An 18,358-nucleotide genomic window follows, 5' to 3' on the forward strand; every position below is an offset into this window, starting at 1 on the left:
CTAGTATTTTGTAATGGGCAGTCTGCATAGAATGTCAAAGGCAGATGTAAATAGTTGCTCCTAATTATCAAAGATAGGTGCACAAATGCAGGTATTTTATAGCATTGCACCTAATTTCTAGGAACGCTCCTGACCTGTCTACGCCCCCCATGGCCACAACCCCTTTGGAGTTGCACACTATGAAATTTAGGGCATAGGGCGGTTCCCTGTGAAACTTCTACTTTCTGCCAATGAAGTAATTGTTAATGCCAATAATTGATTATTGCCACCTAATTAGCTAATTAATTTGCATGTAGATTTGCAATCCACTCCCCAAATTGTGCATCCAACTCTGGGTAATAATAGTTGGCTTGTGGGGTAAAGTAATTCCATTGCTTTTGTTTTATTTCCTTCTGCCGCTGTGCAATGTCCTCCGTTACTCCTACTTCCTCTTTTGTATACTTCTTGCCTTAAAATACTTGTGGACTCTTCTGGTATTATGATTATATTTTGATAGAAAAAGAAAGTTTTCCAAGTTGGTATGTTCAACAAACCATATGAAGAGATATCATGAAACTTTGTAGAGAAACAGACCAATAAGAGGACAAGCTTGCCTGAAGCAAACTTCTTTGCACATTTGAATATTCATTATTGTGCGAGTTATACTTGTAATTTGCTGTATATGAACAGTTTCTTTTATTGCTGTTACCCACACCGAACTGCAAGATATTGCGGGACAGAAATAAAATTGTATGTTATGTCATGTCAAAACGTAAAGCAAGAAGAACTGAGTTGATTAATAAAGCAATTGTTAAATGAAACGGTGATAAACGAAACTTATTTACACAACAGGACTTCTACCTTAAATACATAACCATGAAGAAGAACAGGATTATTGTGAAAATAGTTCCCTTCAGATACTACAAAATCAATTTATGAGCTCCCTTTGCAAGGTTAACAAATAATGATGAAATTCTATATACGGGTGTCTATATTTAGATGCCTAGAGGGTGCTTATTTGAAGCCTATTCTATAAAAGAAAGCACATGTCTACTTTCCTTTAGAATACTACCATAACTGGGTTTTTACATGTGTAGGTGTGTAGGTGTGAGCACTTAAGCCAGCCATAAAGCTGGTGTAAATGCATGTGTGGAGATTCAGGAGATATACACGTGAACCTATAGCATTCTACATAAGTCACTTGTGAAAGTGTGCGCCCTACCATGCTCTGTCCATGTGAATACCCACCTGTAAAGCAAAGTTTTGGTAAAAAATATATATATACTGTGTATATATATATATATATATATAAAATAACAGTTTATATACCGCAGTACCGTGAAGTTCTATGTGGTTTACAATGATTAGAAAGCTGCTACAAATTGAGTGGAACTTACATAGTTGGAGATTAGCAGCTAACAGTTTAAGAGATCAGTTGTTATGGGATAGATTGATAGGGGAGATTGTGATGGTAGAGATTGTGCAGATCAGGTATGTTTTTAGGTGTTTCCTAAATTCACCATAGTTATTTGCGTGCATAATTAGTTTTTCCAGGTCTTTGCCCCATAATGCTGCTTGATAAGAGAGGAGATGTTGATGATGTTTTTTACATTTACATCCTCTAACCGATGGGGAGACGAACTTCATGTGTCTATTGGTTGAGAAGGAGAAGAGGTCAGTTATATATTTAGGGGCTAAACCGGATAGTATCTTAAAGCAAAAACATCCCAGCTTGAACTGTGCATGTGCATCCGTCGGCAACAAGTGCAGGAGTCGGTAGGAAGGGGTTATGTGATCTGACGTCTTCAACCTGAAGATCAATTTGACCGCCGTGTGTGTGTGTGTGTGTGAAAACTGTCAAAATGTACAAGTTTTGCAATTTTGAAAGAAAAGGCCAGGGTTGGGTTCTTAAACCAGTCAGCACACAGGCAGCCAGTCAGATTTTCAGAAGCGCCACAATGAATAAGCATGAGATGAATCTGCATACAAGGAAGGTAATGCATGGCAATGTATCTCATGCACATTCATCATGGATATTCTGAAAACCTGACTGGCTAGGTGTGTCCCAAGGACTGGGTTGAGAACCCCTGGTTTAGCTAGATTGTACAGTAATGGGAACTTTTTCAAGCTATGAGAGAAAAATACAGAGACAGAAGAACATTTCACCAGTGGGGGGGGGGGGGGGGGGTTTCTCTGTGAAGGCAAGAAAGCATACTTTATACCTCAGCCAGTGGCGTAGTAAGGGGGGACGGGGCGGACCGACCCTGGCTCCATCTTGGTAGGGGCGCCAGCAAATCTCCGCCCCCACTCCTCCCCTGCCACCTGCGCACCTTTACTTCCCCCCCAACCATACCTCTAGCTCTTCGCCAGCATGAGCAGAAACTCCAACCTGCTGCTTGCGCCGGCCTTGGCACTCCCTTCTGACGTTACTTCCAGGTCCTGCAACTAGGAAATGACATCAGAGGGAGAGCCAACACTGATGCGGGTAGCAACTTGGAGATGCTGTTCACACCAGGGAAGCTAAATAGGCACGGAGGAAGGGAAGGATCGCATGCGTTGTGGTGGGAGATGGCAGAGAAGAGGGCAAGGGGGGGGGGCACCACCTCCCCAGGCGCCTCCCACCCTCGCTATGTCAGTGACCTCAGCTTTGCTTTGCAGGTGAATGTAAAGCCCTTTTGCACTAAACACTCAACAAGCTGGGTCATCACTGTTACGGCAGAAGAATGGGATACTTTATTGCTAACTTACTCTTGAACTTAAAATCCACTGGATGTCAGAGCAACCCCATAACTGTAGTTATCACAAAGCCATTGGTGAACACTTTAAAAACCTATTTAAAACATAATTTAATAACAGAGATGATCTTCAGATCATGAATCCGGAGCAAGATCAAAATGCAAAGTTCCCTTTTTAGATTATTTGTCATTACCCTTACTCCCATGAACTTGTCTTTCAGCACAATCCAAGAGAGCAAGAAGACAAATGCTTTGTTACAACAGAACAGGGCCGAGACATCAGTGGCTGTCAGCTTCCTTAAAGCCAGTAAATACAGGTAATTAGTCAAAGTCCATAAGATTGAAAAGGGAGCACTTCTTTTCAGAAACAGCTTCAAGGTCAGACCATCTTCGCCAAAAATACGACTGCATTCCCTAATAAAAGAAAAGAGTCGAATGCTTAGCTCATGTGTCCATTGATTTCACATAGTAAAAAACAAACAATTTGCCAAAAATATCCATGAAGCATACTTCCTCATATTTTTAAATAATCTCCATTTCATTCTCCGTGCTGAGAGAACAGATGGGACACTTTTTTCCTGTTTATCAGTGGTTAGTTGGCAGGAGGGGTCCAATAGGTACGTGACTAATTTGCCTTCACCCCAAATTCGCATCTTACATAATACAAGTGAACATTGCCAGCCTGGAAACAGACATACAATTCAAGCTTCATTTACTTTTGTCTGAGTTGATGAAAATCACAACTCTCTACAAATGCTTTCCAATCGCTTAAAAATGCACTGTAGACTCCATAATGCTGTGAAGCAGTTCTACTGTCAAGCTTTTTGACTGGATAAACAATTTTTTATTCAGTCAAAACTAAGGGCTCTTTAACTAAGCCACGTTAGGGCTTGCACGCGCTATACCTTAATGCTAGCATTGAGCTGGCGTTAGTTCTAGCCGCGTAGCGCGGGTTTAGCGCACACTAAAATGTTGCGTGCGCTAAAAACACTAACGCAGCTTAGTAAAAGGAGCCCTAAATCACGCAAACATTAACCCTCTCCTTTACAAAGCTGCGCTAGCGTTTGTAGCGCCTGCCGGCCACAGTAACAGCTCCGACGCTCATAGAATTCCTACGAGCATCTGAGATTGCAAACAGCTGAAAAATATTGACTAGTAAACTAAAATTATTAAAAGCTACTGCTCCCCATGCCTTGACTAACCTATATATATACCACAATGTCTCCACTTTAAATCTATTTATAAATTACAGCATAAAATAGAATATTGTTTGCGCTCATATTTGTTGAGAACTCACCTTCATGTCAATCTGAACATAGATGAAATATTTCAACTATTTTTTTAAATCACTGCATACTTTTATGTCCATTAAAAAAAAGTTTTGATATTATCAGTGAAATTTAAAAAAAATTATGGAGATCTTTTACTAAACTGTGATAGAAAATGGCCTTAGCATGTCCTTATGCAGGATTTTTTCTCACATGCTAAGGCATGTATACCACAACAGTAAAATGGATGATATTCTACTTTTTGTCTTAATGACCATGTCTTAATGCTGACATTAAAGCCAATGACTACAGGAGGATATACTGCCTCCCATTTTCTAGGCAGTAAGGGGCTGATTCTACAAATGGGCATCCCGATTGTAGGCAGTAGGCATCCTAATGCCATCTGGAAGCCAATTGGGACACACATTGTTAGAAAAAACTCAAGCCAGGAAGGACACCTACACTGTAGGCATTTGTTGCGGGTCTAGGGAAACTCGTAAGGACATTTAGGCTTGCCCAAGGCGGGGCGTGGGTGTGGTTTCACCCGAAAGTGGCCTTGGGTGAGATTAAGTGTCCTGAAATATAAGCCTGCAAAGTGCTAGACTACATTTCCATCTGAAAAGTAGATGCGGCTAGCTGAGTTGATTGCAGCATGGGAATCCCCGATCAGCTGAGCCAGGGGAGTCCTACCAGCTCAGCTGATTTTCTATTTATCAGCTGAGTCGGCTGTGGTAGAAGACAACCCCCCTGACACCCCACCAACATCCACGATTAGTAGGAGGGATGTCCCTATAACGAACGTGGCAGGAGGGATGCCCAGTCACTCCTGCCCACACCCGCTGTGACTCCCCCGCAATGATCGCCAGCAGAAGAGATGCCCAATTTCTCCTGCCGGACACACCCTCCCCCCGAACTCCCAAAAGTTCGCTGGCAGGAGAGATGCTCAACTCTCCTGCTGGACATCCCCCCTTCCCCCAAATCCCAGAAAGTTCACCAGCAGGAGAGATGCCCAATCTCTCCTGCCACACACCCCCAAGCCCCAAAATGTTTGCCAGCAGGAGAGATGCCCAATCTCTTCTGCCGACACCCTCCAAAAGTTCGTCAGCAGGAGGGATGCTCAGTTCCTCCTCCCGGACACCCCCAAAGGTAGCCCACCTGGACCCCCCACCCCTACCCTCACTCAGACCCCCCCTAACCCCCTTAACCCAGACCCCCCTAACTCTACCCAGACCCACCCTAATCTTTTTTAGTTGGCTGGCCAGAAGTGTCTTTTCTGCATCTTGCCATCAGGCCCACCTTCACTGGAATGGCGGGCCTGCCCCTTCCCGGTGCATCTTAGGATGCACTGGGGAGGGGCCTAAGGCCCTGATTGGTTCAGGCAATTAAGGCCCCTCCTGTAGGAAGGGCCTTAGACACCTGGGCCAACCGGATAAAACAACAATATTGGTGTTAGCAGATTATCGTGAAGCTTTTTCTCCCTTTTGATTAATGTGGATCTTTTAGGTAAAGACCACTGCTGGTGAGTAACATTTTTGAAAATTATTACGATTATATTGTTACTACTGATATTTTCTTAAGAGATGTTTAAATGCGCATTAATCGAGTCTCTTTCAATTGAAAGGAAGATCTGGAATGAGAGGGCATAGGATGAAGTTAAAAGGTGATAGGCTCCGGAGTAATCAAAGGAAATACTTTTTTACAGAAAGGGTGGTAGATGTGTGGAACAGTCGCTCGGAAGAAGTGGTGGAGAAAGAGACTGTGTCTGAATTCAAGAAGGCATGGAATAGACATGTGGAATCTCTCAGAGAGAGAAAGAGATAATGGTTACTGCAGATGGGTAGAATAGATGGGCCATTTGACCTTTATCTGCCATCATGTTTCTGTGTTTCTATCTCAGTTTATAAGCTGTTCTATCTTTTTTTAAATGTTAGTACCTGCAGCCTGGTTCCATCCCGGTTAAGGTGGTGTCCATCCTTTCGGAACAAGCTCCCCCTTTCCCAGAAGGCTGCCCAGTTCCTAACAAATCTAAATCCCTTGTTCCTGCACCATTGTCTCAACCACGCATTGAGGCTTCGGCGCTCTGTCTGCCCCTTGGGTCCTGCTTGTGGAACTGGGAGCATTTCTGAAAATGCTACCCTGGAGGATCTGGATTTCAGCTTTCTACCTAAGAGTCTAAATTTGGCTTCCAGAACCTCCCTCCCACATTGGCCTACGTCAGGGATCTCAAAGTCCCTCCTTGAGGGCAGCAATCCAGTCGGGTTTTCAGGATTTCCCCAATGACTATGCATTGAAAGCATTGCATGCACATAGATCTCATGCATAGTCATTGGGGAAATCCTGAAAACCCGACTGGATTGCGGCCCTCGAGGAGGGGCTTTGAGACCCCTGGCCTACGTCATTGTTATCTACATGTACTATGAACTATCTAAAATCCTATCTAAGTGATGTGTGAGGTCTGCCACCTTCGCACCAGGCAGGCAAGTGACCAGGTGATCCTCACACCCACCAGCTACCCAGCTATCTACATGCCTAATAATTGAATCACCAACTACAACAGCTGTCTTAACCCTTCCCTTCTGGACAGAAGCCCCTGGAGACATATCCTTGGTTCGAGAGGACATTGCATCCTCTGGTGGACAGGTCCTGACTACTGGATTATTTCCTACTTCACCAGGGTGATGCTTTCATTCTAGGAGACCTCTCTCCTCCAAGGCAGCACAGGGGCTTTTAAAAGTAACACATCAACGTTTAGAGTCAGCATTTTTGCTACCATCTCCCGGCCAGTTAGAACTACATTCTATAATATATGAAGATAAGTTCTCAGGGCATTCTACAATCAAACCCTAATTAGTGAGATTGATTTTTGCTGTGGACTTCTCTGCAACATCCCTGTAGGTCTCCTCTATGTACTTCTCTGTCTCCCCCAGCTCCTTCAAGTCTACTACACTAGCCTCAAGGGAATGTACTCGTTCTCTGAGAGCTAGGAGCTCTTTGCAGCGAGCACACACATATAACTTCTTGCCAACTGGGAGAAAATCATACATATGACACTTAGTGCAAAGGACTGGATAGCACCCCTCTTGCTGCTGGGCTACTGTCTGCATCTTATTATTGAGCTGATTAATTAATTAAGCCTTATTAAGCTACTAGGAATAAAATAGACTAGTATAGAGAGACTTAAGATTATATTGTATGCTTATTTAGGGCTCCTTTTACTAAGCTGCACTAGCATTTTTAGTGCACGCTAACCCCCGCGCTACGCGTAAAATACTAACGCCAACTCTATGGAGGTATTAGCGTGTAGTGCGTGCGCTAAAATTGCTAGCGCAGCTTAGTAAAAGGAGCCCTTAGTGTTTGATTCTTAGCAGATAATGAAATATAATACGAATATGTAGTAAAGAGTTCTCCTGTTGTCCTAATTAGAATAATTGACAATAAATTAAGACTATAAGTAAAGAAATGAGCTACGGATGGGCAGGAGAGGGGAGGTAAAGGAGAGACAAGGCTTTTTGGGGGGTGGGTTTGGGGGTGGAATAGGGCGGAACTGGAGGCAGAACAGGGCAGGGCTGGGGGCAGAATGGGGTGGGGCATGTGTCCTGGTTTTTACATCGCTAATAGTAATCCTACCTTGTGCCCAGTGGCTGTAGCATCTCATGTGCAGTAGCCAGACCCTGCAATAGATCAAGTTGGCATATGTTAGTAGGGACCTGGACCAGGTGCTCTGCCAAATCTAGTGGGGGGGACTGTGGACGAAAAGTGTGGAATTTTTAAGTGTGGAACTCCAAGCCGTCATGAAGTTCCCATTCCTGCAGAAGAAAATTCCAAAGGATATCTTTGAATGTATGTTGCAAACATTGAGTGACAAATGCCCATAATACTCCACAGTGAAGAAGTGGCGTGCAAACTTTCAGCATAGAGATTTCAAGATCGAAGCTGCAGAATAATCTGGGAGACCTCAAACTGTGTCAGCTCCTGAAATTGTTCACCATATCCACAGTGGCATAGTAAGAGAGGGTAGGGACAGACTGCCCCGGGCGCCATGTTCCCAGAGAGCACTGGCACCTCTCCTCCTCTCTGCACCCCCCCCCCCCATGTATCTCTTCAAATGTTCACTGGCACAAGAAGCATCTTCCACCTGCTGATCGCGCCAGCTTCAGATCCCCCACAGTGTTTTGAGATCAGGAGGGTGTTGAAATGACTATCTTCCAAGGGGCTAAAACAGTTAATGCAGAGTTCTACTGTAGCTTGCTGTGTCGATTAAAGGAGGCATTGAAAGAAAAAAGGAGAGGGAAGCTATGGAAAGGAATTATCTTTATGCAAGACAATTCACCTGCTCACAAGGCTGGCAAAATGATGGATGTTTTGGCACAGTTGGTGTTTCAGTGCATAGACCATCCACCCTACTCACCAGAACTTGCTCCATCTGACTATTTTCTGTTTCCAAACCTTAGAAAGAGTTTGAAAGGGTGACAATTTTTGAGTGATTCGAAGGTGATTGCAGCAGCAGAGCAGTATTTCAGTGACCAGACATCAGAGTATTTTTTGGAAGGATTACAGAAACTTCAGAGACGATGTGCCAAGTGTATTGAACTTAGGGGTGAATACGTGGAATAACTTGTAAGTTTCATGGCTCCATGTCATTCCCTTCTTGGAGAACTTTTCAACACCCCCTCATACTGCTTATCCTAGAAACAAGCAATGGATTTTCCTAAGTCCATCTTAATAATGGCTTTATATACGATTTATTTGAGAAATTTAGCCAAACCTTTTTAAACCCTGCTAAGCTAACTGCTTTCGTTACATTTTCTGGCAATGAATTCCAGAGTTTAATTATGTTGAGTGACAAAATATTTTCTCCTGTGTGTTTTATAGGGGGTCTTTTTACAAAGGCGCGCTAACTGATTTAGCGCATGCTAACCCAATGTTCTTCAACCACTGGTCCATGGACATTTCTTGCCGGTCCATAAGGCTGGCATGTGCATCAGGCCCATAACAGTGTTCTTCAAACGCCGGTCCACGGTGTGATCGATGCGGCGTTATCTTCGACCTAGCTCCCTATTACTCACTGATTCAGTACACAAAGCCACGGGAAGTGGCTCCTACGCGCGTCCTGCGCCTGGACCGGAAGCCTTGGCTTCCAGATGAGGCATGGGACGCGCAAGGAGCCGCTGCCCACAGCTTTGTGCACTGCATCAGTGAGGAATAGGGAGCTGGCCTGAAGATAATACCGGGGGCGGCATAAAATGGCCAGGCGGGAGCAGGCCAGAAGGTAAGGCATAGCATGGAGAGAGGGAGACAACAAAGGTAGGGGGGGAATGATTTTATTTTTGAATTTAGTGATTGAATTATGTCAATTCTGAGAATTTACATCTGCTGTCAGTGTGCTTTGTGTAGTTTAATTTTGTAGTTAACCATTATGTGTTGTTAATAAGATTATATTGTGTATCTGTGAAAAATGAATGGAAAAAATAATGTTACAATTCGTACTATTATGGGGGCAGGGTCTGGGGTGGAGATTGGGTAGAGATGGGCGGGGTTTGGCCCACGACTTAGCCCAGTGCTCTTCAACTGCCGGTCCACAGACTGATGCCGGTCCACAAAATAATTATTTTATTTCTGTCAAAAGGTTGAAGAACACTGCGCTAACCAATTTAGCGTGCGCAAAATGCTAATGCATCCATAGACTATAATGGGCACATTAGCGTTTAGCATGCACTAAATTGGTTAGCGCATGCTAAATCAGTTAGAGCACACTAAGACACTTAGAGCGCCTTTGAAGTGGGGGTTAGTAGCTTCATTGCATGCCCCCTAGTCCTAACATTTTTAGAAAGAGTAAAAAAGTGATTTACATCTACCCATTTCACTCCATTCAGTATCTGATAGACCTCTATCATATTTTTCCTGAGCCATCTCTTCTCCTAGCTGAAGAGCCAGCCCTAGCTTACATAAGAACATAAGCATTGCCTCTGCTGAGTCAGACCATAGGTCCATCGTGCCCAGCAGCCCGCTCCCGTGGCGGCCCTCCAGGTCAAAGACTTATTAATGATCTTTTACTTAAAACATTTTGCCTTGTATAGTATCCCTCTAACCATACCCCTCAATCCCCCTTTGCTTCAGGAATTTGTCCAATCCCGTTTTGAACCCCAAAATCATACTCTGCTCTACCACCTCCTCTGGAAGCACATTCCAGGTGTCCACCACCCTCTGAGTGAAGAATAACTTCCTAGCATTTGTTCTGAATCTGTCTCCCTTCAATTTTTTTGAGTGCCCTCTAGTTTTTGTTGCCCCCGCCAGTCTGAAGAATCTGTCCCTCTCTACCTTGTCTATACCCTTCATGATCTTGTAAGTTTCTATCATGTCCCCTCTAAGTCTCCGCTTTTCCAAGGAAAAGAGCCCCAGCCTCTCAGCATATGAAAGGTTTTCCATGCCTTTTATCATTTTTGTTGCTCTTCTCTGAACCCTCTCGAGTATCGCCATATCCTTCTTAAGGTACGGCAACCAGTATTGAGCTTCTTTAGCCTTTCCTCATAAGGAAGTCGTCCCATCCCCTTTATCATTTTCATTACTTTTGTATCTTTTAAAAAATGGCCCTGTATATGTTTTATTTTTTTGCAGCTAAGAATTGTCTGCATTCAACCCAAGTGTTAAAATGGGCATGGGATAAGCATAGAGAATCCTTTGCTGCAAAATAAGAGAAGTCAAAGCAGAAGAATAGCATTTGATCTGTCTGGCAGGCTACACTTTCCTTCTCCTTTTCTGCTGTGTCTTAGCTTCTGGTCTGCTTTTTCCTCTTCAAGAATTCTCTGCTCTCCTTTAACCTCCTCCCCTTTTCAGTATAGAATATTTTCCCATTTTTCCACCTGCACTAAAAAGTAACTCCCATGTGTACTGCTCAGTTGTATACCCCTTGGAAGTCAGCAAGAGTCATTATGAGTAAAAGAGAGTTCAGCTTGCTCAGTTTAATGGGATCAGCCATTAACTTCTTCATAGCAGATAAGGGACATAATTTAACACCACTAGACTTAGGTAATGCAGTCCAGTCATTGACCGAGCTCTCATTATACAGTATCGTGTGGATGAGCATACCATGCTGTTTAATGTGAAGTTCCTTATGCTTCATTTATTTGGTGACCTGTTTTTTTTATATGTATTGTGAACTCACAATTTTTTGTATGTTAATGCTAACATCTTCTAGGATCCCTTTAAAATATACTGGGGCCCTTTTACTAAGCTGCATTAGGTGCTAATGCGTGCCTTATGCAGCTTGCAATGCACTCAGGCAATTTCTATAGTGCTTCGACATATGAGGGATCTTCAAAACATTTCCGTACTTTTTTTTTTTTTTTTACACTATTTATTAAATATCTCAAAAGCAAAGTGCATAATTTACAAGGTGAGCTGGCTAGCCTGACTGACTGGTCACATGACATTCTAGGACACGCCCTCTTACCACTTCTCTCGCCCCCAACCATTTCCCATGAAAATATGAAAGAGCGGAGACTTTTTGAAGAACCCTCATATAATTTAATTTGCATTGCACAGAGCGTGAGTACATATTTGAGAAAGATTTCTATGCCTATAAAAGCATATCACTAAAAGCTAAGTGAGGCTTTTTCCTCCTTGTTTTCTGTCATATTCTGGGACATTTTTCTGCTATTTGCTGTTTACTTTGTGCCTTACGTCTAAATAAATCTAATATAGGAGAGTCTATTCAAAGTACAAGCTTTCTCTTCTACCCTCTATTGTTGGATATTACTTGTCCTGCAATATGAGCCAAATCTGCATGCACAAACTGTGTGCTAAAATTTATTTTATATGTATATATATTTATTTTAGGTAGTGTGTCTGGGGTCGAAGAGTGGGAATTTCTGTGCACTAATCAGTTAGAAGAGCTGCATTGCCACATACTAGATGGATAGCACAGGACTATTATTATTATTAGGGCTAAATTATTATTATTATATTATTTACTTATTTTCAGCATTTATATACCACTTATACCTAAGTGAATTACATTCCGGAACTCAAGTGTTTCTCGCTATCTGTCCTGGTGGACTCACAATCTGCTGCAATTCTATATATGGTACCCCAAAAAGTGCTATTCTATAAGCTGTACTTAAAGTTTGGCATGATTTATAAAATAAAGCTTACACCTGGGAACCGCAACTAAATTTAGGCATGGTCATTTGTACCTATATAGTAACGTGGAGGGGCATAATAAAAAAAAACGTCTAAGTCCGTTTTGGGCCTAAGTCGCAAGTCGCCCAAAGTTGGACACGGGAAAAAGTCCATTTTCGAAAAATACGTCCAACTTTTTTTTTTTTTTTTAAAATCGTCCAACTGTACGTCCAGCTATCTGATCATAGAGCCCGCTAAGTCATCCATCTTTATACCCTGTTTTCGTCCCAAAATTCATCCAACTCACAAACGCTTAGAAAAAGATCTTTTGGGCACGAGAGGGGCCAGAAAAGTGATGGACTGGACACCCAGACATGGCACCAGAGTAGAGGGGTACCTTATAGGGCATGGCTGTGAACTTCACAAAAAGTGTACCACATAAACATCTCACTACAGCTCCCATATAGGTCATGGTGAACTTCCCAAAACACCTCCAGAACCTACTAGACCTGCCTATCTACCACCCCAATAGCCCTTATGGCTGTAGGAGTATCTTATATGGCAGTACAAAAGGGTTTGGGTTTTTTTTTTTTTGGGGGGGTGCACATTTTTCACCATGAGTGCAGTGATTAGAGTGGCTTATGGGCCTGGGTCCTCCTCTCCATGGTTCACTAACCCATCCCCAAGACCACTTAAGCCACCTCTGTGCAGCTCTACTAGGCTTTCCTATGCCAGGTTGCAAGGTGCAGATGTTCTGGAGGCAGACATGTAAACTTGCTATTATGATTTTTATGGGGGTGGGGGGGTCAATGATCACGGGATAATGTGTGGGAGTCTGTATTTTGTGTCTGCAGTGCTTATCTGTTCACTCTGGATACCTTCTGTGGACTTAGACCTGGTTTTAGATGGCCTAAGTCACAACATCCAAGTTCCGTCTAGGCAATGTTGTAAAACTTTCGGTTATACATGCAGTATGACTAAGGGCTCCTTTTATCAAGGTGCGCTAGCGGGGTTAGCGCGTCGGCCATTTCATCACGCGCTATCCCCTGCGGCAAGACAAAAAACTAACACCTCGTCAATGGAGGCGTTAGCGACTAGCGCGGCAGGCGCGCTAAACCCCTACCGCACCTTGATAAAAGGAGCCCAAGTCTAGAACAGCCCATGTCCTGCCCAAATCCTGCCCTCGACACTCCTCCTGAAATGCCCCTATTAGCTCTGGTCGTTCAGCAGCACTGGGAAGGCATAAGTCATTTTTAAATATGTCTAAAACCCGGTTAAATTATCGGCACTTGGACGACTTGTCTCACTGATTGTCTAAGTGCTGATTTAGGCCGAATTTTAGACGTATTTACATTTCGATTATGAGCCCCATAGTAACATAGTAGATGACGGCAGATAAAGAACCAAATGGTCCATCCAATCTGCCCAACCTGATTCAATTTAATTTTTTTTTCTTCTTAGCAATTTCTGGGCAAGATTCCAAAGCTCTACCCGGTACTGTGCTTGGGCTTCAACTACTGAAGTCTCCATCAAAGCTCACTGATCCTGCACCTAAATTAATGTGCATAACTTGCAATTGATTTTAATGAGCACCAATAATAGGGCTCCTTTTATCGAGCAGCAATAAAGCATTTTACCATGGGCCAGTGAGGTAAATGCTCCGATGCTCATTCAATTCCTATGAGCTTCGGAATATTTACCGCACCATCCCGTAGTAAAACGCTCTACCACTGCTTGCTAAAATGTGAATTATCAATGCTCATTAGCTTGTTATTCAATTCAATTTTACACATAATTTGATTAAGTGGCCAAAGCTGTGCACACAATTTTTACCACTTTTTATAGAATTTGAGGCTTACTGCCTACAAAATGGGTATTGGTAAGTGCACAGATGCTAATTTTTGTAATGGCTGCAAGCTAATGGCAACATATATGCTGGGTTTTACTAAACCACAGAAGAGCTTTCTATCACAGCTAGCAAGATAAATGCTTCAGAATAAAATGAGTGTTGGAGCATTTACCTCGCCGGCCTGCGGTAAGAAGCTCTTCCTCTGTTTAGTAAAAGGAGCCCATAGTGCATGACCATTAAATATAGAACATTTAAGAAAAAGGTCATTTTTACTGCTGCAATAAAAATGGCCTTAACATGCAAGAAAAAAAAAACCACGCAAGGATGGACTAAGTCCACCTTTTGCCACAGCTTAGTAAAAGGCTCTGAGGCTTTCCTGCATTGCTCACTGTTGGAACATACACAGAGAACCAATTTTTGCATGCTAAAGTATATTACATAGACTCCTTAATGTAAAGATAAAAGATAATTCCTTGCTATGTAAGTTAATAATTTCTGAAACAGACAAGAGGAATCCAAAATTTTACAAATAAACCTACCTGAATTTTTTGAAGGGTGACTGCTTTTCTTGTGCTGTTGCTAGATAGCCCGAATAATATATAGGAAAAAACAAAATATTCCAATTTGTTGAGAACCAAGTCATAAAAAAGGGACAGTGGAAGTTCTTATATGTGATCTTTACAATCTGTGTAGTTCCAACCCAAGAAGAAGACACTGACAAAATAATTAGAAATCCCCAGACTATCTTAAGGAAGGTAGATGTGCACGACTGATACCAAGACTTTTCCTGATTCTCTTGATTGTTTTCAATATTTGCTTGTGCAGCTTCTCCTCCTGCAAAGAGAGAAATTATAGCCACGAAATTCATGCATTTTAAATATTATTCATTTCATTTGCAATCAGTTCTACGACACTCCTCAATAACTATAATGCAACTTACGCTTAGAAGGAGTGAATATATTAAACACTACCTAAAGAAGTTATTATGACAAGAAGTGTGGGTATCTGGCAACAGTATAAGATCTGATTATCTCAGGTGTTGTATCTCATTTGGGACATCCTTTGTTCTTAAGATACAGGGTCTTTAGCTTAGAAATAGTTGTTTTAAGGGCCCATTTACTAAGCTGTGTTAGGTGCTAACATGTGCCTAACGAAGCAAAAAATGGAGTACCATAGGATGCACTCATTCCACATGCTAAAATATTTTCTAATTTTTTATGAGGGGGGGTGTCAGGGGTGGAGATTGGGTGTTTCTGCACTAACCAATTAGCGCATCTATGTCTAACTGGTTAATGCATGAATTTGTCCCCTTCCCTGTAGTTAACCATGGGAAACTATCCCCATGTCATTCTTTAAGGAGGGAAGAATCAGAGTATGAATGGGCTCAGCCACTGACCCTCAAGTCTTGCATTGAAGAATGCTGATGCAGAGGGGCTGAGGTTGAGATAGACACTACAGAGTGACACGGGATGGTTTCCCAGGGTTATCCGCGGGGACGGGGACAAATTCTGTCCCTGTGTCATTCGCTAAGCTCTAATTGGTCACCAGATGGATAATGCAGAAGCCCTTACCGCCTACAAAATGGGCAGCAGTAAGTGATCACATGATTATTTTAAAACATGGCCCCCATGCTAATGGCAACATTAGCGCAAGGCCATTAATGCAAAAAAGCCAAACAAACCCCCAGAAAATAAATGTTTTCATGGCTGCAGTGAAAATGGCTTTAGCGTGCAGGAAAGACCCACATAAGGGTGCGCTAGGCCAATTCTTACCACAACTTAGTAAAAAGACTCCTTAGGCAGCTAATTAAATTCAAAATTAACATTAAACTTCCAAAATAAACCCCCCAACAACTGTTAGGGCAAAAAGTGGATATACAGTACAATTGATATGCCCATTCCTCTTCAACATTTTAGAATCTTCTACACATGTTAATGTGTAAAGTGCTGGAGGACAGGAAAAGCAGGAGGCAGAAATAAGATTTAAGGAAAACAAAAGGTAAAGAAGAAGGATGATGAGAAAGTGAGAGAAGAGCAGAGAACAAGAGAGAACCACAGGAAATAAAGTAGAAAAGGTAGATGGGACAATGGAAATGCAGAGAAAAAAAGTAAGACTGAGGCAACATAAACAAAAGGGACATTTTACCAAGCCATGCTATAAAGTGACCTGCGCTATTTTTAGCATGTGGATTTCCCATGATGTCACTTTTTTGCATGGCTCTAAAATGGCCACAATTTGCTTTTTCCTATTAATGGCTGTGCACTCAGTTCGAAATTAGGTGGCTGGCCATTAGTGTGTGAGACCTTACCGCCACCTATTTTGTAAATGGTGAGGACTCCTGTGCTATTTGGTCATAACAAACCAATGCCCATGTGCTAACCAATTAGTGCAGGGCATGCCTACTCTGCCACCAAACATGCCTCCACGTTAAAAAAAAAATCTAATTTTTAGCAAATGGGAAGCACTTGAAAATCCAATACTACTGCAGGACACCTGAGGGCATTATTACACAGTAGTTTCTTTTTAACCTGCAATAAGCACACATTAGTGCTTATCACAGCTTAGTAAAAGGACCCAAAGTCAATAAAACATTATTTTAAAAACCTGGATATATGTACAGAAAAAGTGATTGGTAGGTAAACTGCAAAACAATAAGGAATAAAAAAGAAAGTAGTAGATACATTAAGTTGGAATTAGGGAAAGACAAAAGCAGAGATTAAACAAAAATCAATTTATAAAGCTTAAAAAGAATAAATTGGCAAAGATAAAATAAAGCACTAACCCCCACCCCCTCTTTACAAAGCCACGCAAGCGTTTTGAGCGCCAGCTGCCGCGGTAACAGCTCAGACGCTTATAGGAATTCTGTTACTGCGGCGTCTGGCACTAAAAATGCTAGCGTGGCTTTGTAAAGGAGGGGGTAAAGTGTTTTTAAAATTTGGGTGCATTTGTTACAAGGCACTTTTTGGATTATTACCTTATTATTTGGTACCCTATTTGAAATTATCTTATTCGACAAAATCTACCAGAAATTCTGGTATGTTCATCTTCCCTACACCAAGGTCTTGTCGTTTATAAGACTTTTTTGGACAGGACATTGGAATATCAGGCAGGGACGATGAACTTCTGGATGGGTCCATTGATTGTTCAAGCACATTCATATTTAACATTCAGGAAATCATTAAAAACTTACCTATTCGATGAACAAGAAGGTAGATCTGAGTAATATTTTAGATGGGGTTTTTATATTTCTTTTTAATTTCTGTCAACTATATTAATTGATATGTATTAATGACTGTATGCAGTAGTTTGTTTTGAAATTGTATCTTTTGACTGATTTGTTTCGGTTTTTCTGTTGTGAACCGCCTAGAACTGTTGGTGGGGCGGTATACAAGAAAATAAATTATTATTATTATAAACATGAAATAACATTCATACAGAGCAGAAGGAAAATAAGGAATAAACAGACTAGAAATATGAGAGTCCTGGCTAAAAACTTGCATGCAAACCTTAACTAAGACATCAGATAGTGAGTGTAGTGAATGCATATGTCAGAAAAATGTCAATCATATGAATAACATTTATTAAATTAAGCAGCATCCATTTGGATGACAGAACCAAAAATCTTTAGTTATGCTGCCTATATCTGACCAGTAGCCAGGTCCAATTGGGTTGGGCATCTGTACATGGTCATTCCACTTTATTGCCTTCTGTTTACCCATTTATGAAGCATAACAGTAACACTATTGTTCTCTTTTCCTCTTTGGAAGTTATACTGTATAGATATGTTTTTGAAATCTTAGAAGGGTGTTGGCATCATGTCTGAATGTTTTTACTGTAAACTGCCTTGATCCAATGAGGCCAGGTGGTATATCAAATTTGTAATAATCTGTAAATGTAAGACCATGTATACTGTAACTTCAAGCCTGTTTTAACATTTTAGGCCCACTTTTATCAAACTGCATTAGGGTTTATCACCAGACGCTGCAGTAAAAGCTCTGATGCTCACTGGAATTCTATGAGTGTTGGAGATTTTACGGTAGCAGCCAGTGATAAAAAAGCAACATCAAGAGAGAAATTGAGAAGTTTTTAAACTAGGAAGAAGGGGAAAGCCGACAGTCGACCAAGAGTCGATGGTTCAGGAACCGGTATACCCAGAGGATACCATGCAGGAAGATAGCGGGGAAGACTCACCGGATCATAGGCAAGACAGAAATCCTGACAGATCAAAAGGGACATAAGAGGGAAGGAAATGCAAGAAAGTAACAGGCCGCAAACTCAAGTGTATGTACACGAATGCAAGAAGCCTAAGGAATAAGATGGGGGAATTGGAAGCTATGGCACAAAAAGATAACCTCGACATCATTGGCATCACAGAAACATGGTGGAATGAGGAGGAAAACATCTGGGAC

The 18,358-nt window shown here is 41.9% G+C and overlaps 1 protein-coding gene across 2 annotated transcripts in view; it reads right to left on the reverse strand.

The window, feature by feature from the left end:
- SLC35F4 (solute carrier family 35 member F4) overlaps positions 1-18,358 on the reverse strand; it is a 163,441-nt gene that overhangs the window by 17,831 nt on the left and 127,252 nt on the right. For both annotated transcript variants that reach the window (XM_033953520.1, XM_033953519.1), the window contains exons 3-4: positions 14,489-14,783; positions 2,909-3,128 (exon numbers count right to left, since the gene is read on the reverse strand). In XM_033953520.1, the coding sequence (XP_033809411.1) occupies positions 2,909-3,128; positions 14,489-14,783 (515 nt within the window). The remainder of the gene's footprint in view (positions 1-2,908; positions 3,129-14,488; positions 14,784-18,358) is intronic.

The sequence above is a fragment of the Geotrypetes seraphini genome, chromosome 7 (genome assembly GCF_902459505.1).
Source record: "Geotrypetes seraphini chromosome 7, aGeoSer1.1, whole genome shotgun sequence".
Taxonomy (NCBI): Eukaryota; Metazoa; Chordata; class Amphibia; order Gymnophiona; family Dermophiidae; genus Geotrypetes; species Geotrypetes seraphini.